We start from the raw sequence: 21,961 nt of genomic DNA, 5'->3' as shown, positions 1-21,961 counted from the left end.
TTTATTAAATAGGCCTAAATCATAATAATATTGCAGGACATGTCTCTCTACTTTTCTGACATAACTGGTTTAAATTATTCCCATTACACAACAAATAGTAGGCCACCATTTATCAATCGCTCATTCAATGGCCAAGCATGCTGGAAAGTAAATAGACCGGTAGTCTTGACAGTATACCTAATCCTATGTGACAGTATGGGTAGGCTCCAGTATTGCTGTGCGATTAGGAGCGCAACATCATAGCCTAACCAATTTAATTTCAGAGCCTATACCAAGGCAGGAGATAGAGACACAATCATGTATTGATAAACAAAATAAGGAACATTGTGTCTTTTGCATGGAATTGTTGGCTGTAGCTCTTAAATTGTTCTAAAGGACAATCAATCTTCCAGAATGTGCAGCCAGTGTTTGGCACTCACTAGGCAGCATGCATTTTTAGTTTGGAAAAGTCACTGCAGCATTCTGCCCAAACAGAAATGTGATAATTGCGCTTTCTTTTAGGAATTATCATGGCCTAGTTCAACATCGCCAAATCTTACAGCAAATGAGGGAGGGCATTTTTATTACCATAAAAGGTGAATGGAGGGCATTTTCCAGGCAGGGTTTTAGCGCTCGTTCACGGCCACGCAATATAATATGTCTCTGATCCATCAATTAAATATGTACAGTACCAGTCAAATGTTTGGACACGCCTTCTCATTCAAGGGTTTTTCTTTATTTTTATTCTTTTTGGCGTTGTAGAATAATAGTGAAGACATCAAAACTATGCAATAACACACATGGAATCATGTAGTAACCCAATTGAGATGGTTCGGGATTAGTTGGACCGCAGAGTGACGGAAAAGCAGCCAACAAGTGCTCAGTATATGTGAGAACTTTTTAAGACTGTTGGAAAAGCATTCCAGGTGAAGCTGGTTAGGAGAGTGCAAAGCTGTCATCAAAGCAAAGGGTGGCTACTTTGAAAAATCTGAAATATAAAATATATTTGGATTTGTTTAACACTTTTTGGTTACTACATGATTCCATGTGTTATTTCATAGTTTTGATGTCTTCACTATTATTCTACAATGTAGAGAATAGTAAAAATTAAGAAAAACTATGTTATGGACATCTAACAGGAAATGCTTCTCTTTGTATCTTCTACAGGATGATGTACTGGACAGTAATAGGTGATCATTCTCATATTGAGGAGTCGGCTATGGATGGGTCCATGCGTAGGATCCTCTTGGAGAAGAATCTCAGGAGACCAACAGGTATCTATCTACAGGACACGATCATATTAATCTGCAAGTCCATACTTATCTTTTCATTGAGACGGGATGTTGTAGACTAGCCTAGTCCCAGATCTGTTTGTGCAGTCTTGGCAATGACAACGACCATAGGAGTTGGCAAGACAGTACAAACCGATCTGGGACCAGGCTAGTTGTAGACTAGAGGATAGATATGTTTGAAAATAAGGCCATGGAAAAAAAGTAAATGAATGTGTCTGACACACCAAACCTGTTGTGATGGTCCTGGGGGAGACACTTAGTGCTGATCTACTTTTTAAAAGATGGTTTGGCCTCCTTTAATGCAAGGGACACATGCACTGTCTTTGCCAAGGTAGGGGGAATTTATCATCTGTTGAAAAACACACACCCATTTAATCGCCATGACAACTTGGGTCATTTATCCAGTCAAACACATGATAGAAAATCATTTTATAAAATGGGAAATGTAGGGCATAACACCAAAAGTCTGTCATCAAAAGAACATACAAATATACTGGTATACTTTATATGTCCTGTAGTATGATTCAACGTTAATGACTTTCTGACGATTGCGTAGAAAGTGAGATACCTTATGAAGATAAATAAAATAACTGTCTATTTATGCAGTCTATCCACAGCCTAACGCTGTTTAGAACCTGAGGGCTGTCGGAATGAAGGCGTCCATATTGATCTTTACACAATTCATAAGGAAAATAAATCTCTTCCTCTCATCCTCCCCAGGTCTGACCATCGATTACTTTAACCAACGTTTGTACTGGGCTGATCCTGAGCTCTCCGAGATAGGCAGTGTGAGATTGGATGGGTCGGACCCTCTGGTGGCAATCAGGGACAGACACGGTAACATCACCACTGAGAACAAAACAAAGATTGACTATCCAAGCACATACTAGCTACTGATGTGATCATTTCTTTAATTTCCTCTACATTTATCAAAAGATTGCTACAATAATAGTGTTTGTGTGTGTGCACGCCTGCGTGTGCGTGTGTATGGCTATTGCAAACTGTTAAACAATCGGTGTAGTATAGTACTACACACAGATCAGGTTTCCTACTAACTACTAGTACTGTCCTGGGATTTACAAACCCTCATTAAAACTACAACACGATGTTCATGGTCACATGCTTCTTTCCACCCTGCCTTTATTCTGTTTCCACGGCTGTGTTTCCAGGAATATCCCAGCCATACAGGATTGACATATTTGAAGACTACATCTACGGGACTGGGCTAAAACACGAGGTCTTCAAAGTTCACAAGTATGGAAAACAGCCTGTGGAGTTTCTCCACTTGGGTCTCGAGAAAACGACCAATGTCATGATCTCCCACCGATACAAACAGCAAGATGGTAAATAAATAAAATCTACTGATTTTCAGTGGATATTTTAATGAATACAAGTGTTAATGAGGGTCATGGGTAATACAGGGAAATGATCAGGGTTGTGTAATGTGGATATTGAAAATAGCCGCTGAACGGCCTTCTAGTATGAATGCAAGCGTAACAAGGGCAACAAACATGATATTACAGTAACAAACAAGACGACAATGCACCAATGTAGGATGATATTCTAGATGGTTATGTGGGTATAACTTCTGAATGGAAGAGCGTATAGTGTTCTTGTGCTAGTTTTTCATTTTCTCAAGTGTGGGACATGAGAGTCATCTCATTTCCCATGATAGGACCAATATATTTCACATTCTCTGCTTCTCTACTTGGTTGCTATTTATTATCTGTGTATTGTTAATGTTTATGGAGCGTCGGACATATCCGTCTTGGCTTGGGGTTTTCTTCGGTAAAGGGCAGCTGAACCGTTCTCCAAAGACTCATTAGTTCAGTCATGTAGCCTACTCTTTGGGCAGTAGAATTTACTTCACATCTTGCAGAACAGAAAGACCATGAGTGTTGGTTTGTAGTCTTCAGCGAAACACACTGACACCCTCTTCTTTCGCTAGCTTTAATCTACAATGATTCCTGTAACCCCAAACACAACAAATCTGTGTAATTGTTTTTTTTCTGTTTCATTGAAAACCCAAACACTTCAATTGACTTATTGGCGCAAAATGGCAGCATGCTGCTGATGTTGTGCATATCGAAGTAGTGTTTGCTAACAGGGAATAGTAATCCTCTAGGACTAGGCATTGAGTGGAATGTGGATCATGTCTCTTGTTGATTTTGAATAGCAATACATTTGTGGATTGAAGAATAGTAAAGACACGAATGTGTTTTATTTGACGGCTGCATTGAAGCTTCGGTTACCGTTTGCCTCTTGTCTTGTTGCAGCGGTCAACCCATGCCTGAGAATGAACTGTGACTTCATGTGTCTACTGAACCCAATGGGTGCCACCTGCACTTGTCCAGAAGGGAAGGTACTGATCAACGGCTCCTGCAGTGATGTCAACATCTCAGGTAAACTATTCAAGACCACTGCCTAAACTTTACTTACTGCCTGCCAACGTAATATCACCTCTAAAACTGCTACAGTACACAATCTAGCTGAGATGGCACTTGGCCAATGCAAATTAATGAAGTCAAATCTTTCTGAATCACTCAGCATTTTGTGTACTTTAAAATAAGACTTGAATGTGGAAGTGCATTTTTTGAAATGATAACATAAGAGGACATGCTTGTACAGTATCATGCTCTTTCTCCTGGCCCAGCTAAATGACACTGATGATGATTCATAGTTTAGAACGTACTTCAGAAACCCTGTCCACAAGTTCAGCATAATGAACACGCTGTGCATTGTTGTTGTATTGTAGGCGAGCTGTGCAGGCCACCGTGTGAGAACGGCGGGCGTTGCCTGGCCAATGAGAAGGGGGACTGGCGCTGCTACTGCTGGCCTGACTTCTCTGGAGAACGCTGTGAGGTCAACCACTGCACTGACTACTGCTTCAACGGAGGCACCTGCATGGGCTCACCCCTGGGTGAGGCTGCTGTTAAAATACATATATTGATTGGTAGAAACATTTATGGATTGATCAGAGCAGGATTGACATAAGGCGTTATGTGCCCACAGGTCTTTGCTCAAAAGTAGTTAAGTGGTTAAGAACTCTCTGGGTTGTGCTACAACCGTCTTACAACATTGATTGATTGATATAGGTAGAATAAGCATGAAGCATAATAGACACAAGACATGTTAATAACTGAACCGATCATGTCTCATATTATTATTATTATTATCATTATTATTCATATATTTATTATCATTGGCATGTTCTTCTGCCCTCTTCGGAGAACAAAAATTAACTTTGTTTTCCCAGCTTTTTCTTTTGTCGTTACATGTATTTATACACACATTTGTCAATTTGCCTCATTGTTAGTTTGCCACTCATCCTGACTAACATGGATAAACTAAAATAGTGCAGAGCACTTGAGTTTTACTTCACGTCTCCCTGCTAAAAACGAGTCAATCGATTACATAATGCATGCAAGAGGGCAATTATTCACAACATCTCAGTCTCTTAGAACTGATGGACTGTGTGGACTCACAAGAGAAATTACCCATAGAGATAGAAACATTTGGATTGCTGTGGTTTTCCTGACTGTTACATTTAGTTTTGAAGATTCGTGAAAATGTGAAATCGCTTCATGGTTTTGTAAACCTTGAAAATGATAAAAGTACATTTTAGAGAGTGTGCTAAATATAGTAGCTGAGTGTTGAATGCTAACACATACATAAAAACTGTAATTGAACAGTCAGAGTAGTTTTAATGCTCCTGTCATTACTGGGGGTAGATAAAGTATTCAGGGACTGGCCTACAACTTTTGATTTGAATCGTTTAGTCTGGGAAGTAAAATGTTTGCCCTTAAAACATATATTTTCTCATCTCTTCTCGTAATAAATGTGTCGTCTTGCCCAGGGGGAATTTGATAGTTTGGGAATAATATGTTGAGAACATGTTGGTGTTTTCAGTCAATTGACTTCAAGCTGTCAGCTTTTGTATTATGACAGCAGCATTTGGCTAATGAGCTAGACAGATGCCTGATATGTGTCAGTGATATGTAATAACATTCTGTTTTTAAGAGACAAATATGTGATTGAAACAAAGTGAGTATCACAGCAGGATTTTAAATTAGTTGGAGAGTTGGAGGCAGGGTTTCTCAATCTTGTTTGGTTCACCAGCCCAGTCAGTGTTATATGATCTGTGTTGTATGACGAATGGTACCCTCCTTTATGGCCAATGCAGTCGAAGAGGAGTGAAACAAAGTGATGGGACATTTGTTCCGCTGCTGGGCATACAGTCACTGACTATTCTGTGTGCTGTTCATCCATGCTAGAAGACCGAGTTTTTTCATAAAGTAAGAGGTTTCGCTGTGTTGAGCACACATCCCCAGGCTTGGGGAGTATTGTTCAAAATGAGCGATGGAAGCAGAGCTTGGGAGAGCTTATTGTTAATGTCTTTCCTCAAGAACCCCAGTTTGGTGATGGAAGAGAACAGGTCTCGCTGGAGGCACCCACTGTAATCAATTAAAGGACTGGAAATATTTCTCTCTGACCTCCAGGGACCTTGTGTTATCAAGGACCTTTTATCTTGGGTTTTTCAGATACTTGATACTCAACTCTGGGAACAAACACACACATCCTCAACACTTGAGTTATAGTATCCTTGTAATAAACAATGTAAATGTAATTGTTAGCCAAAGTCTCAATCCTCTCCTCTCCTCCCTCCATCCCTCCAGGGAAGCCAACATGTCGGTGCCCTGTAGGGTTCACAGGTCCGTTCTGTGAGAAGCGGGTGTGTGATTACTACTGTCTGAATGGTGGTACCTGTGATGTCAGCCTAGGGAACCAGCCGGTGTGCCGCTGCATGGCAGAGTATACTGGAGACCGCTGTCTGTACCGTGAGTAAAGGGATCCAATTACGTATGCACTCTTGGGGGTGCCTAATGTCTCTTGAGAGTGCCTGAGGTCAGATATATTTTTCGGGGGGCCCAAATATATATTTCAAGTCCCATGGAGAGCCACTGATTTGGTATGAGGAGCACAGCCCTCCCTTAAAATCATGTAATGTATTTCCAACCATAGGCCAATCCACCAGCAATAGCAACAAACTACACATAAACATTTGACCTTAACACAATCAGTATCAACCTACCCTGTAGCATTCCCAAGATCACCAAAGAACATGAATAAACAACAATAGCTGACCATTTATATTCAGTCACACTCTAGAAATCTGATATCTTTTTAGTTTTGCATATTTAAGGTTCCAACGACAACAATAAATACTAAATCAAACAATGAATTGTTTTGGGGTTTTTTATTCCAGAAAGGGCATTTCATAGCTACAAATACCATGTGTGGGCAAGAGAGTAATTCTAAATGCCACTCTAAACAACCTTTGGGGGTTTCTGTGCTGCACTGATAAAATATTTCCTTCTCTTATGTTGGCTTTGTCATTATAAATTGTGTGGAAAACAATTTCAACTGACGCCATTACTGAGTTTCTACTGTAACTTGCCCAAGGGGTGATACGTTTTCATCTATGAACGAGATGCAATTTGATACAGATAATTAATTCTCATTAAAGGCATGTAAAAATGTTATCAAACCAACTAAAACTATGCTCCCATTTCCATAATATGAAATGCACCTCTTTCTCTCCTCTATGTCTCTCTCTTTCGCTTTCTCTTTTTCTGGTCTCTCTCTCCTCTGACAGACATCTGCCACCACTACTGTGTAAACTCCAAGGCCTGTACATTGTCCAGTAGTGGCCATGTAGAGTGCGTGTGTCCAGCCAAATACGAGGGCAACAAGTGTGAGGTGGACAAGTGCCTGAGGTGCCATGGAGCACCTTGCCTCGTCAACGATGACACAGGAGATGTGGTCTGCAAGTAAGTTGTTAGCATCTCACAACATGACTTTATATTCTATGTTGGGTTAACGCCTTAGAGCTAATGCTTGATGTACTGTAGTTGAACGTCTTCCATGTATTGTATTTTCTATGGTTATAATGCATTAACATTCCACAGCGTCACATTTTCAAGACCGTTTACACGGAAAATAGGTTATCAATCAGTAGTCCTGCAAACTCAAACAATGAAAGAAAGACAGAAATTGTGGGCCACCACTCAGTGACAGCAGCTTTCCTCTGTTTTCCTTCAGCTGTACTAATGGCAGGATGGCACCCAGCTGTCAGCTATGTGACGGCTACTGTTACAACGGAGGTACCTGTCACCTGGACCCTGACACCAATCTGCCCTTCTGTCAGTAAGTACAGTAACTACCTACTAGCAATAGCCTGGAATAACAATAGCCTAGGAAAGTTATCTTCTCTATTCTTACTTTATTCTTTGTTTAATCTTCATTGCCATTCAGTTATGCCAAACAGGCTGGCCTAAAGTGGAACCAAATCTCCTTGGGCTTTTATTATAATGATTGATTTTTGAAGGTGGTGGTGGAGTAGGGGAGTTTTCTTTATTTTTAACACAGGGCTAAGATCCTAAGTAGAGAGGGTGTTTGACACCAGTGGGCACCGGCCATGTCACAGCAAGAGACAGGATGATATGGCTCAGTAAGATAATGAGTCACACCTGCCTCTACATGAGGGGCTTTGATGTAGGTATAGATCTTTAAAAAGCTAACCCTCTGTGGCAGTGTAGAAGAAAGGAAGCTCTGCATGGGGTACAGCTACAGAAAGTAACCACAAACTAAAACTACTGAAACGTTACTTTTCAGAACATATCACACTGTTCGTTTGTCACTGTGTCTCCACTCTGTGGTAGGCTTCAGGAGAAAGTGTATACACTATTTTGATCTTCAGTGATAAGAAGTGTGTTATACAAGTAATGAGCAGCAGAAACTCCATAGCAATGACTGGTAGAGGACAATAGGTTGGTTCCAGAGACCTGTGGGAATCATCCAAGAGAATGTATGCTCTGCAGTTCTGGTGGTCCACAAAGATTAATTTCAGCTCCGTTATAATCAGGTGTGGTTCAATGTTAAAGACCTCCCCACGGAGATGATTGGAAATCCCTCTGAAAAGGGAAACCTTGTTGCTTGAACGATCTTTTTTACTGCCCCCATTGTCCATTGTAGTTAAAATGAAATTTGTGGCCATGACTGGCAAGATTCAAGGGATAGAATCAATTTCTATGCAAATGATCCCATCTCATTTTCCACGAGGTTAACAGATCTTGATAATGTGGTTTATTCATTGGCTGCGAGGCATAGAGATTAGGTTAGATGATGGATACGTCTGTGTCAAGAAATCATAATGTTTGACCTTAAACTATAACAGAGTAAATTAATATCTTATCCAAGCCACCCCAGAAACTCCACAGGCAGAAAAATCCTCATTGAGATGGTAATTTTCAGATAACTGTCTTAAAGGTCTAAGGGATTTTCAAAACTCATCAATGTGTTCCGCCAGTAAATATAATCTGTGTATATAAACATAAAGTGGGCATAATAATCGTTTTGATGAATTCACAGGGCACAGACTGTTTATCAAGATCAACATGTTCATAAATAATCTGCATTTGCTTATTTCTGTTTATTTTTCTGTATTAAAAATATTCTGTTCATTTTTTTGAAATACTGTAAATAAGCATAGTGTGAATTGATAGCAACTGAAAAAATGTATTTTTTGCCTCAATGGATGTGGTTGTTTTTAGCTTAGCTAACCATAACGTTTCGAGTTTAGTTTTAGTCAAACATTTTTTGCATGAATGATAGAAACATGAACGTTTACCAAGGGACGAATCTATTAAAGTATTTTGGAACAAATCTGTCGTATTTTGTTTGATGCCATGTTGAAGGGTTTCCAGCTGCCTATACAATACCTACCCTGGTCGGTTTTATCAATATCACACCACCACACTGTTTTACAGCTGCACGTCAGGGTTCAAGAACCAACGTTGTGATGAGCTGGCCAACCCATGTGATTACTTCTGTCAGAATGAGGGGATGTGCACTATCACTGCCCTTAACAAACCACGCTGCAAGTAGGTCCCTTCCTCACTTCCTGTGGCTGTTCCAGAGGTCTCACCCCCCGCCCTCTCGTCATTCAGCTCCATTTCAGCCAGTGTGATGGTCTATATAACACTTTTCCCACTATAATACAGTACCTACTCCCTCTTTAACTCACTGCTAACCATCCACATCTCATTCAGCCCGAGTTGACATGCCCTTCGAGTAACATTAAAGTGATGATGTGACGTGACATGTGAATATAGGGGACCTGTTGTGACCTGCATGTATGATGACTAATTTTGCAACGTGAATTGGGAGAGAAGAAAATGTGGACCTTTAACTTTGAGTTGCATAGTATTTAGTTTTGAAATAAGTATATTCAACAGCATGTCAATGGTTTTGTTTTAGATTAGATTACAAACAATTTTCTGTTCATCAGATCTTACCTAGTATTTTCCCTAACAACATTGTATTTGATCTTTTTCCCATTAAAATTCAGGATTGTCCATGCTGTGACATTCTTTCTATGGGGGAATGATTCATTGTTTGTATGTGTGAGATGCTATTCTCATTCTTATTCCTGATTGTTTGGTGTTGTGATTCATGGAGTGCATGTCATTTAGTATAATTTCATACCTTCCGTCACCATCCAGTTGCAGCCGTCAGATCACTCATGCTTTACAGACACATCAGCGTCAATCACGTCCAATTGGAAATCACCTCCTCTAACTAGGGTCATTCATCACTCCCATTGGATACCATCCAAACAGCAAACCAGATGACTCCTTGTTTTCTCACTGTTTTTTGCTGAATATTCATTATGTTAATCAGTATGTTATCTACTCCTCACTAAATGTAGATGTCTTCTGTTTTCGTTATATCAAATCTACTGAACTAAATCTGTAATATTTTTATCCATGGTTTAGTGTCTCCTTTGTTCCTATAGTGATCTTTCTATGTGGGAATTAAGGTAGAGAGCGCTAAGGACTATGGTTGATTTTCTCATCTCTGATTGGTCTGTTCCAGGTGCTCAGCCAATTGGGCAGGGACACAGTGTGAAAGGCCCGCCCCTAAAAGCAGCAGATCGGACAACACCAGTGGAAGTGAGTTCAGGAGTCACATTACTCACCCAGTGTCATGCATAACCAAAAGGCTAACCAGAGGATGGCTATCGTTAGGTGGATTGTTGACACGTATGTCTAACTTTAAACAGAGAGCAAGAGGCGAAGTGAGACGGTCCACTCCCATCAAAAACTGTCCAAGCGGAAATACACCGATAAGCAGACCAATAAGCAGACATATATCTTTTTTTTCACCTTTATTTAACCAGGTAGGCCAGTTGAGAACAAGGTCTCATTTACAACTGTGACCTGGCCAAGATAAAGCAAAGCAGTGAGACACAAACAACAACACAGAGTTACACATGGAATAAACAAACGTACAGTCAATAACACAATAGAAAAGTCTATATACAGTCTGTGCAAATGAGGTAAGATTAGGGAGGTAAGGCAATAAATAGGCCATAGTGGCAAAGTAATTACAATTAAGCAAATACACACTGGAGTGATAGATGTGCAGAAGTTGAATGTGCAAGTAGAGATACTGGGGTGCAAAGGAGCAAAAAATAATAATTACAATATGGGGATGAGGTAGTTGGATGGGCTATTTACAGGTGGGCTATGTACAGGTGCAATGATCTGTAAGCTGCTCTGACAGCTGATGCTTAAAGTTAGTGAGGGAGATATGAGTCTCTAGCTTCAGTGATTTTGCAATTTGTTCCAGTCATTGACAGCAGAGAACTGTAAGGAAAGGAGGCCAAAGGAGGAATTGGCTTTGGGGGTGACCAGTGAAATACACCTGCTGGAGCGCGTGCTACGGGTGGGTGCTGCTCTGGTGACCAATGAGTTAAGGCGGGGCTTTACCTAGCAAAGGCTTATAGATGACCTGAAGCCAGTGGGTTTGGCGACGAATATGAAGCGAGGGCCAGCCAATGAGAGCATACAGGTCGCAGTGGTGGGTAGTATATTGGGCTTTGGTGACAAAACAGATGGCACTGTGATAGACTGCATCCAATTTGCTGAGTAGAGTGTTGGAGGCTATTTTGTAAATGACATCGCCAAAGTCAAGGATCGGTAGGATAGTTAGTTTTACGAGGGTATGTTTGGCACATGAGTGAAGGATGCTTTGTTGCGAAATAGGAAGCCGATGTCACTTTGGATTGGGAATGCTTAATATGAGTCTGGAAGGAGAGTGCTAGACGGGCGAGCAGGTGCGGGCAGCGATCGGCTGAAGAGCATGCATTTAGTTTTACTTGCATTTAAGAGCAGTTGGAGGCCACAGAAGGAGAGTTGTATGGCATTGAAGCTCATCTGGAGGTTAGTTAACACAATGTCCAAAGAAGGGCCAGAAGAATGGTGTCGTCTGCGAGCAGCAAGCAAGAGCGACATTATTGATGTATACAGAGAAAAGAGTCGGCCCGAGGATTGAACCCTGTGGCACCCCCATAGAGACTGCCAGAGGTCCAGACAACAGGCCCTCCGATTTGACACACTGAACTCTGTCAGAGAAGTAGTTGGTGAACCAGGCGAGGCAGTCAGTTGAGAAACCAAGGCTGTTGAGTCTGCCGATAAGAATGTGGTGATTGACAGATTCAAAAGCCTTGGCCAGGTCGATGAATACGGCTGTACAGTATTGTCTTTTATTAATGGTGGTTATGATATCGTTTAGGACCTTGAGCATGGCTGAGGTGCACCCACGACTAGCTCGGAAACTGGATTGCAAAGCGGAGAAGGTACGGTGGGATTCGAAATAGTCGGTGATCTGTTTGTTAACTTGGCTTTTGAAAACCTTAGAAAGGCGGGGTAAGATAGATAAAGGTCTTTAAAAGTTTTTGTCTAGAGTGTCTCCCCCTTTGAAGAGGGGGATGACCACGGCAGCTTTCCAATCTTTGGGGATCTCAGACGATACGAAAGATCGGTTGAACAGGGTAGTAATAGGGGTTGCAACAATTGCAGACTGCCTGCCTTCCCAACATTGGGACAACAACTCCCATTTTTAGGTGGAGACAAGACCATCTCGTCATTATATACAGTATCCCTGCTATAAAGCTCAACTCCACATTTAATTCTAAATGCCTACTGCTTGCAAAATACATTTTTTCAACTATAAATATGTTTCTTTGCAGGACACTGGATCGCAGGATTGTCCTGACTTCAAATCAAAATCAAATCAAATTTTATTTGTCACATGCACCGAATACAACAGGTGTAGACCTTACCGTGAAATGCTTACTTAAGCCCTAACCAACAATGCAGTTTTAAGAAAAATAAGGGTTAAGAAATTATTTACTAAATAAACTAAAGTAAAAAATAATAATAATAATTACAATAAAATAACAATAACGAGGGTATAGGCAGCCGATACCAGTACCGAGTCAATGTGCGGGGGTACAGGTTAGTCGAGGTAATTGAGGTAATATGTACATTTAGGTACAGTAGGGGTAAAATGACTATGCATAGATAATAAACAGCGAACAGCAGCAGCATAAAAAAGGGGGTGTCGATGCAAATAGTCTGGGTTGCCTTTTGATTAGCTTTTCAGCAATCTTATGGCTTGGGGTTAGAAGCTGGTAACCTCTCTTGGGCACGTGAGACGGTAGCGTCCCACCTCTTCAAAAGCAAGTGAAACTGCTGGGCGCCAAATTCAAATACAGAAATACTCATTATAAAAATTCAGAAAACGAAACATATTTTACATAGGTTTAAAGATCAACTGCTTGTGAATCCAACCACAGTGTCAGATTTTTAAAAATGCTTTCCGGCGAAAGCATACCTTACGATTATTTGAGAACATAGCCCACTAGACAAATCATTACAAACAGTGGCCCCAGTGATGTACTGGGCTGTACGCACTACCCTCTGTATCGCCTTGCGGTCAGAGGCCGAGCAGTTGCCATACCAGGCGGTGATGCAACCAGTCAATTTGCTCTCGATGGTGCAGCTGTATAACGTTTTGAGGATCTGAGGACCCATGCCAAATATTTTCAGTCTTCTGAGGGGGAATAGGCATTGTCGTGCTCTCTTCACAACAGTCTTGGTGTATTTTAACCATGATAGTTTGTTGGTGATGTGGACACCAAGGAACTTGATGCACTCAACCTGCTCCACTATATTCCTGTCAATGAGAAAGGGGGTGTGCTCGGTCCTCCTTTTCCTGAACTTTCAATAATACCTGAATTGTTCACCTTGCTTTTCTGGTTGGCTGGATGCAAGTTTCACCATCCAATTATCTACAGGAATACAAGTTTCATCATTCATCAAGTTTCATCACAACCGTGGTGATACGTTGGCACATGAAAATTATTAGAATGTGTCAATTATTGCATTCTATCCATGCTGGCTTTGTCGAGCTACCTGAGACATGAAACAGATAGGTAGAACGGCATACAGGCTGTCGCTAATTTTATTAATGCGCATTTTGCATAAATGGGTAATGGAAACACTGTAACCACTTCATTTTTATTTAGGTGTGATGTCATTACGTCCAACTGTTTTTATCGACACAAGATCGTTAAATGGAACACCGCAGCAGGCAATTGTCGCATTTATTTTCTATGCAAACTTTCTAAATGTCGTCAAAAAATCACTGAACAATTTAATGGAAACATAGCTTGGGATTAGGGATGCACCGATATTACATTTTTGGCCTATACCCAATATTTTCCTTGCCAAAAAACCTGATACCTATTAACTGATATTTAAAATTGTAGCGGCCTTTTAAGCATTCTATGTCAGTTAACTTCTCTGCGCTACGGATCCCTTTTACGGGATCCCTTTCCTAAACAACCGCTAGAATTGCAGGGCGCCAAATGCAAAAATATTACTAAAAATATTTATAATCATGCAATCACAAGTGAAATATACCAAAACACAGCTTAGCTTGTTGTTAATCCACCTATCGTGTCAGATTTTGAAAATAAATTTTACAGCGAAAGAAATCCAAGCTTTTGTGAGTGTAGCTTTCAATGCTACAACAGCTAGCCCCAAATTAGCATGGTCACGAAAGTCAGAAAAGCAATAAAATTAATCGCTTACCTTAGATAATCTTCGGATGTTTGCACTCACGAGACTCCCAGTTACACAATAAATGTTATTTTTGTTCGATAAATATTACTTTTATAACAAAAAAACACAATTTGGGTTGCGCGTTATGCTGAGAAAACTACAGCCTCGTTCCAGTCCTGAAAGGAAGATGAACATTTCCAAACGTATCAGATTAAAAAATATTACTAAAAATATTTATAATCATGCAATCACAAGTGAAATATACCAAAACACAGCTTAGCTTGTTGTTAATCCACCTATCGTGTCAGATTTTTAAAATATACTTTACAGCGAAAGAAATCCAAGCTTTTGTGAGTGTAGCTTTCAATGCTACAACAGTTAGCCTTATATTAGCTTGGTTAGCTTGGTCACGAAAGTCAGAAAAGCAATGAAATTAATCGCTTACCTTTGATAATCTTCCACTCACGAGACTCCCAGTTACACAACAAATGTTATTTTTGTTCGATAAATATTACTTCACAAATATAATATCACAAAAAAAATGCCATTTGGGTTGTGCATAATGTTCAGAAAATCAAAGCCGTGTTCCGTTCGACAAATTCCAAAAAGTACAGCTCTGTCTGCCCGTGGCCTCTTCTGTTGTGGGTCCTCTTCCTCGGTCACTGTGTCTGATTCCATCTTGTCCAGCTGTGTCTGTAACATTTCACATAAACCCTGTTTCTTGTCTGCATCGAAGTAGCGGTCCTTGTACCTAGCATCGAGCATGGTGGCGACACAGTAAAGAGGCTCAGGGAGAATGCCACCAAATCGCTTGTTCACAGCCTCTAGTACAGTACTTTTGCAAGTTTTAACCCCACGATCTGTGTTGGCAGTTTTGTTGAGCAAGCGTTTCAATGCCATGACAGAGGGTATCACGTCTGCTGCAGAGTCTGTTGATGAGCTTATTTCTTGAGTCAGTTGTTCGAATGGAGCTAGGATTGTGTTCATGTTTCAAACATCTCAAATGCCATTGAAATGGCAGCAGCGGTATGAGAACCAGCACATTCTTGAGCATGCAATACGACTTACCTCAGTTGGAAATCCTCGTCGACCCACTGTGCTGTCAGACTCAGCATGCTCATGGGGCTGACATCGCTGGTCCAAATGTCAGTCGTGAAGCTAATAGCAGTGACGCTATTACTGTAGCAAGTAGCTCATGGATGTGCGTTTCAGCAATACTGTGTAACTCTGGTAGGGCAACATCTGAAAAATAACACCTACTTGGTAGTATGTACCGGGGCTCGAGGTGCTCGACCAGTCGGCGAAAGCCAACATCATCCACGACAGAGAACGGTTGACTGTTCAAGGGCAATGAATTCCATTATCTTGGCGTGAATGGATTTTGCCTTTGAGTTGTCTCGCTGAAATACTCTTTCAAATGACTGCTCGACTTGAACTTGTTTAGTTGTTGGAAGTGTGCGCTTAGTTTTTTTCTGCTTTTGTTCTAGGTAGTCGCTGAACATCTGGGGGCGATGCATTTTCAAACTAGTAATTAGGTTTGTGGTATTGAAAGATTTCACATTCTCCCTTCCTCGGGAAATAATAGCAGCACAAACGTTGCGTATGGCCTTTTTGTTATCTTCCTTTGAAACTTCCAGATAGATCCACACAGTAGACTTTGTGGGCTAGGTTAGGAATGCTGTGTTGCACATGTAGCGCTGTATTTTTCGTGGCGTCATTACGTCATCTACCTATGTTATATAGGTATGCACGTCAGCTTTGACGGCGGTTTTGCACATTGGCATTAAACTAGACATCGGGCTGATGTCGATGTTGGAATTTTTAGCTAATATTGTCCGACTCTGATATGCTTACTGATATATCGTGCATCCCTACTTGTGGTAACAGTAACAGTAAGCCTACATTTTAATGCAATTCCATCCTTTATTTTTCTGTGTTTCAGGGAGCATAGCCATCATCGTGCCTCTGGTCCTGCTGGTGATCTTGATCACAACAGTGGTGGCGGGTGTTTTCATCTGCAAACGAAGGCAGAGGTACAATAGGTTAAGCCTAATAAGTAACCATGCTGGATGATATGTCCTGTGATGTGTGTTGTATGTCTTGTAATTTTGTGTTTTATGTGTATACCAGGAAGGCCTGTATTGTTGCCAGACAGATTTCCTTATAGGACAATTAAGTATTCAATTCAATTTAAATTGTGGTGTGGTTGGTGATCTCAGGTACAACATACCATATATTATCTCCTGATAATGAGTTCTGGTTGTCCTCCTTCTCCCAGGGGGAAGCGGGTGACTAGGCAGCCCATGACGAATGGAGGGATAAACGTGGAGATAGGAAACCCTTCCTACAACATGTATGAGGTCGACCACGACAACCATGCAGATGCTGGCAGCCTTCTGCGACCAAACTTTACACTGGACCCTCATAAGGTTTGTATTGTCAGACTGTGTACAAAATCAGCCATTCATTTTGTGCGTAATAACATGTCGTGTGAATGCAAAAACTCTCAGATTAGTAGAATATTGTAAATGTGTATTGCTGAGGAAAACTGTTATTCATGTTTCAATATTTCATTGGGATAAGATAATTTACAGAGACATAACGTTGTAGTCTCATCTGTTAATACATCAGTATGCTACCATCATCCATTTTTGGTATCCTAGTCATGTAATTAGTAGTGTGATAGCAAAATGAGGCTTAAGAATCTCCTCTTGTGGCGTACTAGACTGTCTATCCACGGTTTGTTTTAAAATAGATGTGTAGTTATATTGGCAGATGGAGCATAAACCTCAGGTATGTGAAGAGAAACATTATTAAGGTGCTCTGTACCAAGGGAACATTTTATCTGCTGTTGATTCATTTTCTTCTTAGGTCTCAGCACTGCACTAACACTACGAATATCAAATAAATCTTAACAGCTTTACTGATCTATCTTGTTAGCTAACTTGCTTGCTACCACTTCAAGCTTAATGCGTTTAGTTCTCGCCATGCCAACTTTGACATCTGCTATTGTCAGTCCCACCTGGATCCCTTTTCATTAGAAAGGTAGAGGTAGACTGAATCACATCTAGCTCGCTCCTCTATCAGTGGATGCTGTAGGTGAAAGTTGCAATGGTTTTTTGTTGAGTTTGCAAGTTCCAAAACCAAAAATGGATTGACAATCGATGATCTCATTTTCTAGTCATCACATCATTTTTAGTTCCTCACTAATGTTGATATATCATGGATTTTCAGTTGGATTTTATTCATATACACAGCGTTTGTTGGTTGACAACAGCTTGGCCTTGTGGCATGGTGAACACGGCAGAACTTGTGTGTTGCAGGGCTGGTGTGTGAAGTCCAGTGACCCTCGCACCCTGGGCATACATACTGTGCCCAAGGAGGTGATACCTGGACAGGTGAATTCTCCCATCCTTCCCCTTAGTTTGCACCAGCGATTCTCAACTGGTGTGTCAGGAATATGAGCAAATTGAAATGATTGACAATGAAAAAGGTTCAGGACTGTTGTTCCCTTGTCATATAATTGGTACATTTACTATCAATATCGCATTAAAAATTGTTCTCCAGATTGCATTATGGCAACAACAACAAAAATATTGGATCGCTACTGAGACAACCTGGTTTCATTTGGGTCTCAAGGCAAAACCAGTTGAGATCCATCACCATCTCATACAGAGGGAGCCATAATGTCTTGCCATTCACTATAAAAGGAACAGATGTGCCTCCCGAGTGGCGCCGTGGTCTAAGGCACTGCGTTGCAGTGCTAGCTCTGCCACTAGAGATCCTGGTTTGAGTCCAGGCTCTGTCGCAGCCAGCCGTGACCAGGAGACCCATGGGGTGGCGCACAATTGACCCAGTGTCGTCCTGGTTAGGGGAGGGTTTGGCCGGCAGGGATGTTCTTGTCCCATCGCGCTCTAGCTTACTTCTGTGGTGGGCCGGGAGCAATGCACGCTGACACGATCACTAGGTGTACGTTGTTTCCTCTGACACATTGGTGTGGCTGGCTTCCGGGTTAAGCGGGCATTGTGTCAAGAAGCAGTGCAGCTTGGCTGGGTTGTGTTACAGAGGATGCACGGCTCTTGACCTTCGACTCTCCTGGGTCTGTAAGGGAGTTGCAGCGATGGGACAATACTGTGACTACCAATTGGATACCACGAAATTGGGGACAAAAAGGAAAAGATGTTTGTAAATCTCCTTTTTGTAGGAAGACAGTTGTAGTGCATTTTAGTGATAGACGATTCAATTCATCTTAAGGTATTTAATAGTACTATTTACTAGCACTAGTAAAAGAGACTTCGGAAGATATGCTACCGCCAATTTGGGAACTAACATCCCATTGAAAAAGCTCAGTATTGCTAATTTGATATGTAAACTTAGCAAAAAAGAAACGTCCTCTCACTGTCAACTGCGTTTATTTTTAGCAAACTTAACATGTGTAAATATTTGTATGAATATAACAAGATTTAACAACTGAGACCTGAACAAGTTCCACAGACACGTGACTAACAGAAATGGAATAATGTGTCCCTGGACAAAGGAGGGGTCAAAATCAAAAGTAACAGTCAGTATCAGGTGTGGCCACCAGCTGCATTAAGTACTGCAATGCATCTCCTCCTCATGGACTGCACCAGATTTGCCAGTTATTGCTGTGAGATGTTACCCCACTCTTCCACCAAGGCACCTGCAAGTTCCTGGACATTTCTGGGGGAAATGGCTCTAGCCCTCACCCTCCGATCCAACAGGTCCCAGACATGCTCAATGGGATTGAGATCCGGGCTCTTCGCTGGCCGTGGCAGAACACTGACATTCCCGTCTTGCAGGAAATCATGCACAGAACAAGCAGTAAGGCTGGTGGCATTGTCATGCTGGAGGGTCATGTCAGGATGAGCCTGCAGGAAGGGTACCACATGAGGGAGGAGGTCTTCCCTGTAACGCATAGCGTTGAGATTGCCTGCAATGACAACAAGCTCAGTCCGATGATGTTGTGACACACCGCCCCAGACCATGACAGCGACGGTGGGTTTGTGCCCATAGGTGACGTTGTTGCGGGTGATGTCTGGTGAGGACCTTCCTTACAACAGGCCTACAAGCCTTCAGTCCAGCCTCTCTCAGCCTATTGTGGATAGTCTGAGCACTGATGGAGGGATTGTGCATTCCTGTTGTAACTCGAGCAGTTGTTGTTGCCATCCTGTACCTGTCCCGCAGGTGTGATGTTCGGATGTACCGATCCTGTGCAGGTGTTGTTACACGTGGTCTGCCACTGAGGACGGTCAGCTGTCCGTCCTGTCTCCCTGTAGCGCTGTCTTAGGCGTCTCACAGTACGGACATTGCAATTTATTGCCCTGGCCACATCGGCAGTCCTCATGCCTCCTTGCAGCATGCCTAAGGCACGTTCACGCAGATGAGCAGGGACCCTGGGCATCTTTCATTTGGTATTTTTCAGTCATTTGAAAGGCCTCTTTAGTGTCCTAAGTTTTCATAACTGTGACCTCAATTGCCTACCGTCTGTAAGCTGTTAGTATCTTAACGACCGTTCCACAGGTGCATGTTCATTAATTGTTTATGGTTTGTTGAACAAGCATGGTGAACAGTGTTTGAACCATTTACAATGAAGATCTGTGAAGTTATTTTGATTTTTACGTATTATCTTTGAAAGAAAGGGTCCTGAAAAAGGGACATTTCTGTTTTGCTGAGATTATATTAGGCGTAAACAATGCATGTTTAATGCCGTATCTTTGACTAATGTGCATGACCTATCTTCTTTTTTTCCTGCTACCTTGCAATAACTTTTAGCTGATACGTTTATCTTTACCCTTCTTGATTAACTATAACATTAAAAAGTTGTCTGTTGCCTCTGTATCAAGAGAAAACAAAGCAGGGCATCTTCATTCGGGTCTAAGGGCATCTTCATTCGGGGCACCAAATTACATAGGGTATTTTGTTATGCATTGTTGACAGCTGTGCTGATGTGTCTTTGTCATATATATAACAGCATTTTTACTTCCTTAATGCAGCCCATGAACTACTCCAACCCAGTGTATGCAAAGATCTACCTTGACGGACAGAACTGTCGGAAACCCGTCATCAATATAGACGAGAGGAGAGAGCTACTCCCAAAGAAACTAGAGGGGACAATTCGCGAAACCGCCGCATAGCCTGACTTTACACTTTCTACTCCTTTTATAAGACAGTGTACAAATGTATAAAAACAAGAGGAAAATAAGAGTTTTCTATTTCCTATCAGGCTCCGGTCCTCACGGTTAGGTTTGTTGGTTTTTAGCCTCAGCATTACCTCCTCATTTGTGTGCTGAACACTTTTATTTCAATTTGTTTAGTTTACGTTGTTTGCTTTATGTTTCTCGAACAATTGTTATACAGCACTATATAGTATATACTGTAAGACACTGAAGTAAAGCTGCTGATTTACAAAATACCTTATTAACACCGGAACTCTTCTGTTGTAAAGAAACGTTAAGATCGATACAATACTTATTTCTGTACCTGTACATGTCTCTCTCTTGTTAAAGTGGAACCAACAAATTGTTATTCTGGTGCAGTATACAGTACTAACGCAGGTCTCAATTTTTCTTTTCTGAACAAATATCTCATCTTTTAAAAACAATAATAGTTTGAGGTTGGTCAAGTTATGATTGCTATGGTTTCCACTGTCATTACTTTTCTCAGAACAAAAACTGTTATTCTTCACAATAACATCTTATCATTTCATGGCTTCATACCTGAGTAGTGAAGCTTGTTTTCTGTCTTTGTCTTTGTATCATTTGATTCAGCCATGATGGATACACAGGTTAGTTTTAAGATAGTCCTTTTCCGTTGACCATCTAATTCAGTATTCTACAGTGTTATAGCATCATGTTCATGTAATAATTTCAAACATGTATTTGCTCTGCTTCAAATGGAAGATATTTTACTGAGGTGTCTGAAATGTATACTCCATCTAAGAAGTTCTGTTTGGATCACAGAGATGATTGAAGCTCAACTTGAATGTTATGACAATAGTCACAGATATAGACGTCCATATTTTTTTAGGTCTCTTCTTCCAACAAAGTATCTGTATCTACGTTACGGCATAAGGATTTAAACACGGATAAGGATTTAACACAACTTTACGGCTACAATGTGACTTTAGAGAATTATTAAAAAAATACTTTCTGTTACTTTCAGAAAAGGAAAGACGATAGATATAACACATTTTATAATTTTGTATTTTATTTGTATGTTTGGCTGCTTGTATTTTGAAGAAATGTATTAAATGTAAGTACTTTTATATAAATGTAAATCAATATAAAATAAAGGGGGCTTATTTCCATTTCAAAATACATATATTTTGTTTTTTTAGATCTCTGCTTGATAATGGCGCTAACATCAGACTTCAACATGATGCTACATCGCAAGTTAATTCACATAAAATGTTACCCAATGCTAGTGGTAATATGAGCATGTGGCATTTTTTCCAGCAAGACACCTGTTGGAACAATACCTCACATGAAGGGATTTAAAGCTATAATCCGCAGTTGAAACAATAACAAAGCAGCGCACCCCGCCTCTGTTTTGGAGAAATGTAACTACTCTCAAGTTCACAGACAGAGTTATGGATGCAAGGACTAACCATTGATGATATAGAAATTGTGGTGTTTGAGGCTATACAGTGTTTGATTACATTCACGTTGTTTACAAACATTGGCTTTAAAAAAGCGT

General features: G+C 40.9%; 1 protein-coding gene across 5 annotated transcripts in view; it reads left to right on the top strand.

Moving 5' to 3' along the window:
* LOC129821085 (low-density lipoprotein receptor-related protein 1B-like) overlaps positions 1 to 21,582 on the top strand; it is a 458,866-nt gene extending 437,284 nt beyond the window's left edge. For 3 of the 5 annotated variants that reach the window (XM_055878363.1, XM_055878360.1, XM_055878359.1), the window contains 14 exons: positions 1,147 to 1,253; positions 1,992 to 2,108; positions 2,441 to 2,614; positions 3,548 to 3,673; positions 4,027 to 4,191; positions 5,948 to 6,109; positions 6,928 to 7,102; positions 7,374 to 7,478; positions 9,101 to 9,214; positions 10,209 to 10,285; positions 16,188 to 16,278; positions 16,524 to 16,674; positions 17,569 to 17,643; positions 20,260 to 21,582. In XM_055878363.1, the coding sequence (XP_055734338.1) occupies positions 1,147 to 1,253; positions 1,992 to 2,108; positions 2,441 to 2,614; positions 3,548 to 3,673; positions 4,027 to 4,191; positions 5,948 to 6,109; positions 6,928 to 7,102; positions 7,374 to 7,478; positions 9,101 to 9,214; positions 10,209 to 10,285; positions 16,188 to 16,278; positions 16,524 to 16,674; positions 17,569 to 17,643; positions 20,260 to 20,400 (1,780 nt within the window). In that variant the 3' untranslated portion in view covers positions 20,401 to 21,582. The remainder of the gene's footprint in view (positions 1 to 1,146; positions 1,254 to 1,991; positions 2,109 to 2,440; positions 2,615 to 3,547; positions 3,674 to 4,026; positions 4,192 to 5,947; positions 6,110 to 6,927; positions 7,103 to 7,373; positions 7,479 to 9,100; positions 9,215 to 10,208; positions 10,286 to 16,187; positions 16,279 to 16,523; positions 16,675 to 17,568; positions 17,644 to 20,259) is intronic. The other 2 variants (XM_055878362.1, XM_055878361.1) reach the window with 2 other exon arrangements.
* Positions 21,583 to 21,961: the final 379 nt, after the last annotated feature.

Source organism: Salvelinus fontinalis, chromosome 23 (genome assembly GCF_029448725.1).
Source record: "Salvelinus fontinalis isolate EN_2023a chromosome 23, ASM2944872v1, whole genome shotgun sequence".
Classification (NCBI taxonomy): domain Eukaryota; kingdom Metazoa; phylum Chordata; class Actinopteri; order Salmoniformes; family Salmonidae; genus Salvelinus; species Salvelinus fontinalis.
Note: the sequence above shows the minus strand (reverse complement) of the source record. Positions and strands in the feature narration are given on the sequence as shown.